Below are 14874 nucleotides of genomic sequence, written 5' to 3'. Positions count from 1 at the left end.
TTAGACTGAGTTACAAAGAGCAGCGGCATCTTATTATCATGCTCTTAAGGTCTTAAAATTGCTAAGATAAATGTCATTCTTATATGAGAATGTCAAACAAGGAAGAGTGTTTTTCTTATTATTAAAGCCTCACTATCTGTCTTAAGTGACTGAACATGTATCAGGGATCTATTCAGAGTTGACACATCCAGGAAGTCATATGGTGGACAAGTAGGTGACTAATGCTCTCTTGAGTTGAAGTGCAAACAATTTTCAACTCACTTCTCTAAAATAGCTACTTGTGCTGAGTGATGAGTAGCCACTGAGATTTGCCTTCTTCTCCATCTAATAAGCTCACTCCAGAAAATGAGCACTGAAGATTTCAGCACTTCCAGTGACAGGCGAAATCCTAAGTGAACCTTAATCAATGAAGTGTGGACTTGCCATCAAAACACAGAGGTTGGGAGGAGGGAGGTAGGAGGAGGAGGGAGTGGATTGACTCTGTTGTAAGAGAGATATTGCTCTATTTGATGCTCTATTTAGCCAACAGACCATTTCCAGGCCCTGAACTGCAGTGCGTATGTGTTGGGGGCTTTGTTGATAATTAGTTTGGGCCTGATAATCAATCTGCATGCGGTGAAATTGAAAAAGTAGTGAGTGTGTCAAATTAGCTGCCTTAGCATAAGAGCTGGTGTGTGACAAAAGGCGGAGAGAGAGAGAGAGAGAGAGAGAGCAGTAGGAGAATTTATGCTGCATTACAGCCCTCATACTCACACAACTTAACATATCTTAAACATTACAGTAGATAGTATGATTTGGGTAATTAACAGTAAGCTGAAATGGCCATCAACACTGTTTTTATTATGATAAAAATGAGAAATAAAAAAAGCAAAGTGATGAAAATATCCTATACTATAATAATTACTACTGTATATCATGGCATCCTTTTCCAATCATTAAAAACAAAATAACAACGTTAGAGACAAACAAGCTTGATAATTGACTGCTGTGATATTTCTCACCATTAAACAAGTGAGGATGAGCAAAAAATGATAAACAGAAAAGCAGCACATTGAGATGTTTGTAGTTCACCAACATTTCAATCTACAACGTGTTAAGCTAGAAGTATTAAACTGTACTGCTCAACTCTCTTATACAGTTTCAACTTGAACAGTACAGGGAACAACACAGATTTAAACTGTATTGTCCAGGATCAGGCTTGTTTTAATCCCAATAACGAAGTATTAAAATGAATCCTGTGCTAATACAAAGTAGTTGCGTTTGTAACTAAACACAGAGGGCGAATCTCAGTTCTCCAGTCTCCCCCCTCATCTGGGTCTTCCCAGTATTTATCTTTCCACCACTTTGAGTAAATACAAAGCACACATGCAACAGAGACCACCAAATGCGTCACATCTATATTTTGACATGGAACTCTTCTCTGACAGGTTTTCCTCTGAAATGTTAGCATGAAACTACCACAACGTTCATCTCCACAACGTGATGTTTTGAGCGTCTGTCTGCTTTAAATTACTATTATCTTGTTCAGCTCGGTGCTTGTCTCCTGACATCACTAGCCCACAGTGGATATGATTGTGATGTACGGACGCGGTAATAGCTGTAGCTAAATACCAGCGCTAAACAACAACCATCTTTGTGTTGACCACAGCCCCATGTAAACAGCAAAGTCAATGAATGTCAAACTGAAGCATGAAAAGCTGCGTTCTGCGTACAAAATAACTTCCCCATATCTATCAGCCAAGTTTAGTATGAGTAGGTTGACTGAACATGCATGCTTTCTTACAGCAATGACCTGGTTCACACACATTTACTCAGTTATCTGGTAGGAAACAGTTTGAACAGGATGCCAGTCCATCGCAGGGCCAACATTCAGGCATTAAAAACAACACTCACTCTCACACTAACGGGTAATTTAGTGTGTTTAGTTCACTTAAGAATGGTGTGCCCAGAAGAAATTCACATCGACACACAGAGAACCTGCCAACCATCAAGCTCCAAGATTTGAACTCAGATAGGTAGAACCTCGGGCGTATTAGGTTTCACAAGTACTAAATCTGTGAATTTACATCATGAACTGACAAAAAAATAATGCATAATTATAAAAATATGCCCCAATTGTCTCAAATTCTAGTAAGTAAAATTAAATTTGGCAAACTAAGTATTTGAATTGTATACACACTGGTATGCGTTAAAAAAAAAACAACCAAAATACAGGAAATTTGGATTATATGTGTACATAAACACATCTCAATCCAAATGCATTTATGTACACATATTGTTGCGCTGGTATTGTTTGCGTGGGCTGAGACAAACAAGACAAAGCCCTTGTATCAATTCCACATATGAGGACTAACCCCGATGTATTGAAGTGTCACATCACAGCTTGGTCCTGCATGGATTTTGTGAGCCAGTGCAAGTGTGTGTGGGTCTGTGTGTGCAAAAAGAGTGAGGAGGGATTACACTGTCAGTGAGGCTTGGTGCTCTAAGCACACTGGGGGGGGGGGACACTGAACTGAGTGGCTGAGGGTGCATTTTTAAATGACCACACAGCATTTCCAAAGAAATAAGGGTGCTTTAAAATACTTTTGTTTTGGGGGGAGGGGGTGGGGGGGGGGGGGTGAACCTGACCTTTATCTTTTTAACCGACAAAAGACGAGGAGACGATGCAATCACACACAGATCAGGATATCAGTGTATACATTTAACAGTGTCACAGGTTCACAGTAGTTGCATAGCACAGAGCTGAGCGATAAACCAAAACCTTACAGATGTTTACAGTTATCAGCAGACCTAATTACATTCATATTGTTATGTCTGTAAAAGTGGTGCTTTTGAGAGCAGTGAGCCATCCATCACTTATTCTTTCTTTGGCTCTACATCGTTATTCAAAAATCAGGCAGCACGCAACATATTGAGCTAATGCTAAAGTTATGGTGGTTTAGTATATTTAACATGACTCTTCAGCAGATAATATAATATATATAATTATATTATATAATGTTTCTTGTCAGTTTATGGATATTTTTGTCAATATGTAAAATAATCATAATATTAATTTTTTGGTCTTATCGCTCAGCATAGCAAAGAAACGGAGCTAGAACTCTTACCTGTATAGCCTGTACATCCATAAAGGACAGAGCATGAAGAGGTGTTCATAAAATCAGGTCGTCAAAATTAAATTATCACTTCACTGAGCAATGTAATCCAAAGTGCTCAATTATCATACTTTGTGATATCTCTTTTGGAATATTATAAAGCAGCCTTTTGTCGGGATCCTGCGACCAAACAGGAAAGCACATTTAATGCTCCCTGGGAAATCTGTAAACTGCCAACTGCCAAGTGAACTGAATGATAGTGATATGAAAGATTTGTCCAACAGCTCAGCTTTCTTTGAGGATGTAGAGCTTGAACTTCAGCTCAGGACATGTGAGTAATCATCTCCCTGCGGCTAGTTATTCACAAAGGTTTGGATGAACACAACAAATGGTTCAGACACTAAAGTGCGCCTTACAGGACTATGCGATTCGGGTGTTCCTGCCGTGCATTTATCCATCTTTACTTTCAAAAACCAATCTGACAGATTGAATCTTGAAATGGAGTCTACATTACTTCTGACAAAGGCTACAAGGTCCAGATATCATTGATCCTGTTCTGATGGTGTTCCAAGTCCATCCAAAAGTGCATCCAAATTTTTTAAGCAGGTGGTAGAGTCACACCGACCCTTGAGTGTCTGTCCTGATTATTGGTACCTATCCAAACACTGTGTGGTTCAGCTACAGTATGTTTGCGTCTTTTTTAGTCTGTTATGTGTTGCTTTTTCACTGAAGGCTGCCAAACCTATTCACAATGAAGTTTCACACACTGTGGCAGATCTTTGTTTTTTCTTTGACAGGGATACCTGCAGCTGCAGTGTTGGAGTAGAAATGGCTATTTGTCTTTTTCTTAGATCTGTCAACTCAGACTTAATCTTGTTACCTTCATCTTCATTACTACTATTTCCCTTTTCAGCTGCATTGTTTGTATGTTTTTATAGCTATACAATACAGTATATGTCTTAAAGTGGGTTGACTTTATGTTCTTTATGTACTGGCCTGTTACTCAAAATTGTATTGCCAAATTTAAAATAACTTGTGTTTTGGATTTACTTAAAGTAATAATCTTGAAGATTTTCATTTAAATAAATGTCTCTATCTATCATTGAATGAGGTCACATAATGGTGATTGAGCCCACAGATGAAAGCCATTGCATCTGCTAGCGTCGCCTCAAATTGTTATGGAGGTGTGGCCCAGGTGCCAAATGCCAACTGAGTGACATCACACAGGCGACATTGTTTAGATGTTTGGGAAGAGAAGTCCAGAAACACACCTGCAATTACTGCTTATCGCCATAAGTGCTGCCAAAGAGAACGAGATCTTTGAGATTGTTACTTTTAAGTGCAGAGCAAATCAGGCTGATTTTCCGCCTGGCCTCTTTGTCCTTGTGGCAGCTAAAATCCATCTTTTTCTTTTGTTATTGCTCCTTGATGAAAATTTTCCACCTTATTACTTTTGCCAAAACACAGCCAAATGCTGGCTGAAACCCACAGAAATAAACTTAAAAAAAACAAGTCAAGCAGTAGCTTATCAATTTCCTGTTGCCTTCCCAAAGTTGACCTCTAGATATGGCTGATACTTTGATAAAATACTAATTGCCAAATTAGATGTAATCTTGCACCAACATGTTGTCCCTCTCAGTGTGAAAAACAGCAGAGATGTGAGACAACACAGTGAGGGGAGGAATGTGTCAAGAGAGTGCAGTGTGACAGTTCTGGCACAACAAGCTTCTTCACAACCGTTTTCTGATTATTTCATCTCTGCTTAACAAAATGCAACTCTTAAGGATTTGGTGAAACAAAACAGCTCTCTGGATCATATTCTAGTAAAAGCCGGATTTATATCTCTAAGCCACATAATAAAAAAAGCAGAAACTGCTGCCCATGATGGGCCATCAGGGAATTTGTAATAAACTTCTTATTGGACTCAGGCCACAAGTTTCCCACTACTGATTGATATTTCGTGTCTTGGAGCAGAACATATTTCAATTAGCATTCATTGCTCAATATAATAATTAACACCAGTTGCAGTGACACAAGAGTGCAACAATTACGGGAAATCTGCTATGACGAGGGTTTCAGAGGGAAGTGAGACATTTTGTGGAGCTGATACCAGCTGTGCAACATTAAGTTAAGATGGCCAGGGTGGTAGATGAAAGTTAATGTCATAGTGTAGGTTGTGATGCAAACAATCTAGCACGTGTATATTTAGTACAGTTACAGATTGGGACAGGGAAGTAAATTTGAATGGAAAGCTGCAGAGGAGGCCAAAGCTTAAGATAGGCATCAACTCCCTTTTTTTCTCTGTTTGACATCCTGCAAACCTCTGAACAGAGTACCTGCCTTTCTCCCCACCTTACTCTGAGCAACCCGTGGCCAGGTTTGATGAGTAAAAATGTGGGTAAAATTTTAATGAGAATACTGATGATTCCAAAGGTGAAGAGAAACAGACTAAATTTAGTCTGACAGACTCATACAGTTGTTCTCCTTGAAGTGAAAGTTGAAGATGACTGGCTTCTGTTTTAGTCATGTGGGCAGACATGTGATGACAGTTGTGCTGAAAGCAGTGTCGATGATCACATGGACATAACGTTCATTGTTGGGGGACATATCCTTCTACTTATGACAACTGAAAAGGCCATGAACTCTCTGTCCTGGTCAAAATGAGGAACTAAATGTGACTCATCGCATTCCCACTAGCTGATGAATAAATGATGCAATGGCTGTTCAGCCCTTAGTATTCAAATTATTAGTGCTGTCATGGCAATAGTAGAAAAGATTACGCCAATTACACAAACAATTAAACCTCTGGAGTGAGTAAAAGTATCTAACAAATGATATTCCTATACACTACGCTGGTTCTTAGTTTTAAGTATTTTTTCATGAAGATGGATAACTGATGAAACACTGAATAGAAGACGCTTTGAATTGAAAAGGCACAACTGCATATAGAGAGTGGTGAGGCGAAGAATTGTGCAATGTTGCCTACACATGAGGAGTTTCAACAGAATACTGTAGTGCTCACAAATGTAACCCAGTAGCATTCCAAAACAAAAACAAGAGACTTACTGTTCGTTGACGACAAAGATGCAGTTGTCTTGTGAGGGTACGCCTGAGACAGGATGCTTGCAGGTCACCTTCCGCTCATTGTGACTTTTTAGGAAAGAGAGAGAGAATAGGAGAAAAACAGAAATCAATGTTAGACAACACCAGAGACACGTCAGTAGAAATAGGTCCTCCAATAACACTAGATTTATTTTTTTAATAAAGTTAATGGATAGGCTTCTTGTAGCCCTGAAAGCACTTCCAAATAACTCCATTTGTCAAAGGTTAAGAGGCTTCTTCACCAGCAAAACGTGAAAGCAGCTCAGGCAGAGTTTGGATTGGATGCGTCGAAACGAAAATGGGAGAACTGAGTGTAGACAGGACATACACACAATATGGAAATAATATCAGCGAGCTGTGTCAAAATAGGAAATCATCACTAAAGTGAAAACCAGTCCAACCACACATATATTGGTCCAGGCTGAAGAATAAGAACAGAATAAGCACTCAGGGCACACCAAAATCCAGATAAAACTAAATAGATGGGACTTTACCTACATCATGAAACAAATAAGGTATGACTCTAAGGGCTCCAAACAAGACCAGAGAGTGCAAAATACACCTGGAAAAGTTACTCTCCCTTTCCCAAGAGCATCACTGCCCTAGCTTTAACAATGTAGAGCAATAAATAATAACAGAAAAGAGCAATTTAGACTTAGATCAGTGTGTGCCCAACTTCAAAATCATCAAAATCCCATTCCACCTTTAATAAATCATAAAAATGACCAACATGTACAGGCTCCAGCAGACTGTTGTGCCATCCTACACTCAACATCTAATTACAGAGATACAGAAGGTGCCACCCCATTATACTGTTGTCCAATTACAGCAGCCCACAGTCACTTCCACCCTAACATGATTAGAACACCAGGACACAGACCACACAGTCTTTGGAGAGGAGGAAGGTTGCAGCCTTTACAACAACAACAACAGCAGCTTTCCAGTAAAGTAGAGTCTGGGCAGTGTTGTTTGTGATGTCGATGGCCTGGGGGCCGAAAGCTCGGTAACCTTTCCAGTAAAATTTACTAGCTTTGCTGCTCCTGGCTATCACTAGTAAATCTTAAATCATGTTTTGGTTCAACAGTGTCTAAACAATGACATTGTGCAGCGTAGACTGCACTGTTAATTCAAGATCAAGATCTAGTTTATCAGCTTTCTACTGAATCTCATAACTTACAATTTAGAGATGGAAAATCAATGGTTATTGGGTTATACTGTCAGTGAATTGCAGCAATGGGAAGTACAGTATCTGTAGACAGTATGTTGTCAATGTATTAATTACATGTAATAACAGCAGCAGAGATTAAAGAAGACATTAGATTATGTGAGTAGAGGGAAGAGCTGCAGTGTCAACAACAGTCTTTCAAGCTACAACTCCCTTTACGTGCTTGACAGTCATTCTATATTTCAGCTCACTCAGGCTGTACTATAAACAGAAGAGAATTCAGCTACAGCCCAAAAATAACACAGTTTTTAAACATGGGGTACTCATGTACTGAAAAGAGCAAATACCAAGTATGAAATAGGGGGTTTAGTTTCAGTTTAGCCTGGAGAGCAACAGTCTCCACAGCCCTGGTCTATAATTACAGGAGGCACTGTTGGCAGCAGGGCTCACTGTGCGGTCTTGGGGCAGACCAACGGCACCATTTTTCTTTGGTATCCCTTCACACATGCCTACACTGCTTTGCACATAGGTTGGCTTCACATTTAAGAAAAAGAAAGAAAGTCTGCATATGTATTTATGTATACAGTAGTGGGATAAAAGAATTATGTTATGCTGAACAAAGGACAGGAATCAAGAATCAGTTTCAATAAAGGACCAGTCTCAAAATATTTAATATTTGAGAATCTTTCAGCTTTGATACTCTTGATTCCTTTGCAAATAAAGACTTAATGCATGCGCCATAAGCTTGCTTTCATGTGGTCATTTAGCTACGGCTGGAAGGAAAAGATGTTTAAACATATGGGCGCATTTTCTCCACCTATGAATTGGCCATGCATACCATTTCATTAGAGGAAAGCAAAGTCCCTTACAGAGTGACTCTAGTGCAACCATAAAGCACTGGCTACAATAACCTTTTATGCTTACCCTGTCTACATTGTTGCATACTTTTGATGTTGCTAAAATATTATTGAATATTCAAATTTTTTTTGTGTCAACACTGTATCAAATAACTTTTTCTAGTACAGAAGGGTTGCTTGTATCACCACTCCAACTGGGAATCAACATCAGGTCTGCAGTTTTATGCAGTTTTCAGTTTCTTTCAGCTCATTGCTTTGGTTTGCCAGTCCCTGTGGTGAAGTCCCAATGGCTATAAATAAAGGTACAATAAGTACAGTATGTGCTCTCAGCACACAAGCTCTTGCAAAAAAAAAAATTGTACACTACTGGCCCAATGAAAATGGCAAGCAGCCAAAGTAAACAAGTTATGTATCTAGCTAGCCAAAAGAGACGAGACATTTTTCTCAGGAGTTGGCAGACCAAACAAAGGCCGCAGTACAATGTATTTGCATTTAACACATGTGACGGCCTCTGCTCAGTCTATGCGCAAAACAAAAGGGCCCCCGAAGTGATGCCCATGTTGTTCTGTTTCTGTTGGATTAAATAGTGTTAAACAGGTATTTGCTTGAGGTTACTCAAAAGAACTTGAATCAGGAATTTGGCAATGGCCCAAAAATACAATGATCCTGATCATAAGTCTCAACTCGCATTAGCACTACCCTTTCATCAAGACTTTTAGATGGAACACTGAAACAAATAAGATAGACCACTGTACTGGCCGTACACCCTTCTTTTTTGGGAGGATGAAAACTTTGAAATGTACTTTTTGGAACACCGTGTTTTATGGCGATTTGAAATTGGTTTGATGACTCTGCCTCATTAATCTTGATTATGAACCCCTATGAGCTCCAGAGTACTGACACTCACCCTGCCCTCTGACCTCCCTGTGGAGAGGATACACATTAGGATCATTTCCCAGGTAAAAAATCACTAGAATGTCACTAATTTAAATTTGAATAAACTTAAATGTTTGACTTCAATCATCTGGGGCAGCTTTGTTGATGAACCTGAAATAAAAAGGATGTATTTGTTAAAATATCACCTTCAAAATGAACTTGACAAAGCTTCTAAGGGGTTACATCTATAAAATTAAAAGGCCCTACTGAAGTTAAAGTTTTTGCAGATGTGCTTACTGACACGTGTGCAAGGTCAGTGTTTTTAAGAGGGGGCTGTGTGGCATCAAAGAGTCCCTATACCTATATGGACGGAAGCTATTTGAGAAGGTCCTAAACATTCCCAACATGATCCATGTGATATGGGAGGACAGTCAGTTCTTAAACCTCAGTGGAAAACATGGGGGCTATGAAGTAACATGATGGCTGTGGTTGTGTGTAGGTCAGAACAGGCAGGATGAATAACAGCGATACACATTAAGGCTCCTTTTGGACAACCTACAAAAGCAGCCCACGACAATCAGTGGTTGTCTCCCTTTGAACTACTTTTTTAGCTATTTTGTTATCCTATACAGAAAACACTGAGAAAAAAAAGATGACGGCATCCCACATCGCTGATTCAGATATTATTCAAAATCAATTTTATTGCCTCCACATGGCATCAGCAGCTGATTGCAAACATGACAGGATCATATTACAAAACAACTATTGACAGGATATGTGGGTTGGTTGCCTTGTCTCACACAACACAAGGCCCCTATGAAACCATTACTGAATAACAATATATTTAAACTTGATGACAGCAGTTATTATTGCAACAAAATCAACTAATGCTGCATAAACACCGGCTCAAAATTAAATCTCCATTTGATGAAATATGTTTTCAAAATACTTCTGCCAACACTATTTAAAATGGTCGCACATGCTCTGAAGGATGTGGTCTGTGGTCACCGCAGTCAGGATTAAGTTAGCATAAAATCATGGGGCTGTACAGTAAGGGGAGCATATGGTAACATTTTTGCTTCAACGGAGGGCAAAAACATTGTATGCTCTTCATTTAGGATTTCTTCTTGTTTTCTAGAGGGAGATGTTGGTTTATAGGGTGGGTCTGGATGAAGGGCACCGGGAGACTCGCAGCCTCTTGACATCAGATGTAAAGAGGTGGGGAACTAGGAGCGGCAGTAAGAGCTGACCACCCTGCAGTGAGGAGAGTTGGGCAGTGTTCCGGGGGTGTCCACAATAATTAGCAGTGAGCTGCAGTAATGAAGAGCTTAAGGTCTGGGGGTCAACACTCCACAGGCTTAGCTTTTATTGTTCTGGATGCGTCTTTGATCCCTCGCTCCCCTTCAACAACAGTTTAACCACAAACAACTGAGAGGCTCCGAAAAGCATCTTGACATTAGAGAGAGAAGGAAAGCTCTTCATGAGTTTTGACAACATATTGTTGGATTTTAACACAAAAGTTGTAGCGTCCTACTGGAAGCTCCTTTGTGTAATTATTTTACTTGAAAACTAAACCAAAGCTGGAATCCGGATCTTTGCTTGATATGTTTTTTAGGAGGTGAGATGGGGGGGGGGCAGATTCGGATTAGCATTCCACCTTACTCATGTATCATCTGTGAAGCCAAAAACAGCCATTTATGTTTGGGTCATTTTCACTGATAAATTCACTTCTTTACACTTCATTTTATAGTGTGATGGCTGAAGTTTATTAGTAGATTAAACTGGATGAGACAATAGTATAAAAACATAGAATAGCATAATAGATATAACATAATCATGGGTAACTAACTATCATTACATACTTTATACATCCTAAATAGAGGAAAAGAAAGAAAAACTAAAAATACAACTTGTAGTCATATGTTTTGTCAAATCTTTTGGTGTGGAGCAACAGTAGAAACTGAAGGGGATTTCCCGATGCTGTGCTATTTTGAAAAACTGGAACAAATATGAAATCTATTTTTAAAAAGCTTTTAAAAACCAATTCTCAGGCAATCACTTGGTATGTGACACTTTAAGACCCTAAAGCACATCCATTAATGAGTATTTGATTACCGTTTTATTGTATTTTGTGAAAAAGAAGGTGTGCTGTAAAAATTGACCATTAGGAATCAGTTTATATCAAAACATAGTGTGCCACACAGGGGAAATTGACTAGTTATCCTCTTTTTCACTGAGGGGTTAATTTTCTTTACCCAACTATTGATTTATTGGGTTCAATTTTTAAAAAAATCAATTCATGGCGAAATGAAAAATGTCTTATATTACAGCAACCTATTATCTGTGTCTGTTTGCCTCACAAGAGTCATACCACCACAAGATTCAGGCTCTGTGCTTTTTACTCCTGTTTTTAACTTTGGGAAAACCTCATGCGAAGAAAGCCATGTCTTTCAGTCTGTCCGCACAATTGCTATAAATACATACTGCCTTAACACAGCAATTTTATCCAAATTATTTTTAATTAAATGCCTCTCGAGCTGCTTCGAGCCCTCTGCAGACTGGCTTCTCTACTGTATAGAAGTGAATAGCGTAGGTCAGAGCAATCAAGCAATCCAGCCTCCTTTCCCCAGGATATGTTCTAATGAAACATATTACATGCAGTAGATGCATTAATCACAGCCCCTCACAGCAGCAGCATTAGAGAGAACACTTCAAGCATGTATCGCCCAGTATGGATCACACCCTTACCCTAGCAGTGTTGTGCAAGTGAAATCACACCATCCTATTTAAATCAAGCTACATGGTACACATTCCAGCTCTCTTAGACCATGTTTCCTATCTGAACAAGTCACATTTCACTCTTCGTTTACACGTGACTATCTGGCATTTGACATTTAAATCACCTAATGAGACCGCATGTAAACATGTAGCGGACTTAACCTCAATTGTTATTTCAATGTACAAGCGCACTCCATATATATGCTTATGATATTACAGCTCAAGATCACACATTTTTAGATACTTTCTAAAAGTCTACAAGATTTCAGCAGGAAAACTCCTTAGTGCCTTATACAAATCCAACTGCAAATCACCAAACAGAGCCTTTCAGTGATAATTAATTCTCTTGTTAATGCTCATAAATCTAATCCTATTACACAGGAAGGAACTTGGACATAGCGTTAGCCAGTGAGCACTGATTAACGCTCCCATATTATCAGGTAAGTACTCTGAACTAGCTTCGAAAAAGAGTCGGGCTGCAGTGGAACTCCTCAATACCACATAGACACTGACTGGAGGTATGAATAGCCCTTCTCACAAAAGCTGAGCTGAATAAGCAGAATAGGCAGTTTGTAAGAGGGCATGTGGGGGGCAGTAGGAGAAAAGACAAAAAAGACAAAACAAGGGGGTTTGCAGCCCCTGAGAGGCCACATAAAATGCAGTGCAGCAACATGAAGCAATGTGCTGTCAGAAAGTGGCAATACCTGTGCTACTGTAATATATTTTAGGATAAATCTTTATGGAAATGTTGTGGAAAACCTGTACCACGCTGCAATCAGTGTGGAGAACACAGCCAGTAGCCTCAGCTGCATGCCTGTTAAGCTTTTGACTTTCACCTTGGACCTTTTTTTACTTTAACACAGAAAACAGCTGCTCATTCAGGCTACAAATCAGATTTTTTTTTTCTTCCCACAAACAATTCAATTAGCAGCCCCCATGAAGCAGCTGTGACTGTGTGCAAAGTGTGTCAAGGTGACACAGCTGAACAGGCGATTCAACAAGATTTCAGAGCCATGGAAACAAGCTGCCTTCTTGAGGAAAAATTAAATACTGACTCAAAGAAGTGAGATTTTGTATTCAAGGAGAGAATTCAGGAAGTAACTGGGGGGGGGAGAACTGTGGTGCAGTTTTCTCATGTAAAACCAAGCTTCATTGTGACCTCCTGACCAGAGACCAGCGTGTTACAATTGTTCCACATTAAACATAAGGATTGCTTCCTTAAAGATATATATATAATAAAATCCCCAGCATTGCAGCAGACAAGCGTCGGAAGTTTCTATCTCCGCTTTGTAAAACTCCCCTTGTTAACCATTCAGTGTTCAATTTCAGGCTTCATTAAAGAAAACAGCAGGCTGGCATTTTCTACAGATTTCATGGCAGATAAAGTACAAGGAAGAAACCCAAAGGCAGTCTGTCAAAAGAATTGTATCAAAAACAATGGCAATATCAATTCTTCGCACCTATGTAGGTTCGTTGCGGGACAAAGAGCAGAAGTGTAGCTAGCCACCCAAAATAGTACTCGGAGTCATCTAATCAAGGTCAACTCCTTAAAGAAATAGATGAATGAAAGGCTGGGAAGGTGCAGGCAATGGAACAGTCATATTATTGACTGGTATTTCTTAAGATGAGTGCAAAAGTCCGAAACATTACCCTCAGCTTTTTTCTGTTCATACAATTAAAGGCTAAACTAGTAGTAAGAAGTGGGAAGCACCAATTGCATTCAGTTATTCATTCCCTTTTTTACTTTACTGGAGTAAAGAGGAAAATTAACTGAGCATTTAAATTTATGCAAAACTAAAAAAAAAAAAAGTTTCCTTGAGAGAAATTCTGAACACACATGAGCCATTTTCATACACCTACTTACAGAACTGTTTAAACATATGAACAGATGTCACTGCTGCCACCATGCAAACAAACATGCATCCAACAATCATTTAAGAAACTAATACTAGAGGTTGACTTCTGACATTTCATTTCTCCATATATCAATAAAAACACAGACATTTAAGTTTTTACCATTTTGCACGTTTATCTCTTATGGCTCAAATCCTGAAATCAAATGTGACTCCGCCTTCCTCTCCCCTTGATGTCCACTGCTCAGTGAGTGCTGGGGCTGGACCAACAGCCAATAACAGGGCATCTGTATATCTATTACTGCTGACTTGCTGTTTAATTATATCACTCCCATATATACAATTTACTTGAATGGTCATCCAAGATTTTTTTTTTATGTTTTAATATGTCTTACACTTCTATCTAGCTGAAAGTCTGGACTGTAAAACATCTGCAAGAACATTGTACTAATTTCATGTCAAATCTTACGTATTTGTAATATGACTCCTTTAACAGACATTAGTTTGTGAATGCAATGATGTTGTGCTCAAGTGTTGGATGACAAAGTGCCCCACCCCCAGGCTGAACACCACAAATAAATTCTGTCTGGTGAAACATCGCTGTTTCCAAGTCTGTAGAAACACTGAACACTGATGACAATGGTCACAGAATGAGCTCATAGGGAAAGTGGATACAGTAACTACTGGGGACAGCATAGTCCTCCTTTCTCTCCTTGTGGGTTGAACAAATGTCATCCTAATTTTTAGGCTTTGTATAGTGCTGACAACACAACACACATGCTTGGACACACCTTCCTATTCCCCTGAATGAGAAAGTGTGTCCAGACTTTTGACTGGTACTGTAAGTGTGTATGATGTTTAATATAGATAGTAACAGTCAGACATTACAAGCAATGTGCGGTATAAAAACACCCACACAGACAGGGTCTTGACCACAAGCCCCACCCACACACACACACAAACACACACACACACACATATATATACACATATATATAAAACAAAACATGAAAGATCATGGTCTTCAGATTCAGCATGTTTTTACATGCAGACACAAAAATAGTGGATAGAAGACAGTTAATACTCTTCATGATCTTACTGGATCATGAGGAACTGGATCAACTGCTTTCTGTGCATTTCCAGGAATT

The 14874-nt window shown here is 39.2% G+C and overlaps 1 protein-coding gene across 9 annotated transcripts in view; it reads right to left on the bottom strand.

Moving 5' to 3' along the window:
• Window positions 1–14874, bottom strand: part of LOC122986431 (pleckstrin homology domain-containing family A member 5-like) — an 87574-nt gene that overhangs the window by 28977 nt on the left and 43723 nt on the right. For all 9 annotated transcript variants that reach the window (XM_044357706.1, XM_044357700.1, XM_044357697.1 and 6 more), the window contains one exon: window positions 6162–6245. In XM_044357706.1, the coding sequence (XP_044213641.1) occupies window positions 6162–6245 (84 nt within the window). The remainder of the gene's footprint in view (window positions 1–6161; window positions 6246–14874) is intronic.

This window comes from Thunnus albacares, chromosome 7 (genome assembly GCF_914725855.1).
Source record: "Thunnus albacares chromosome 7, fThuAlb1.1, whole genome shotgun sequence".
Taxonomy (NCBI): domain Eukaryota; kingdom Metazoa; phylum Chordata; class Actinopteri; order Scombriformes; family Scombridae; genus Thunnus; species Thunnus albacares.
This window is presented reverse-complemented; position numbering and strand designations above follow the sequence as displayed.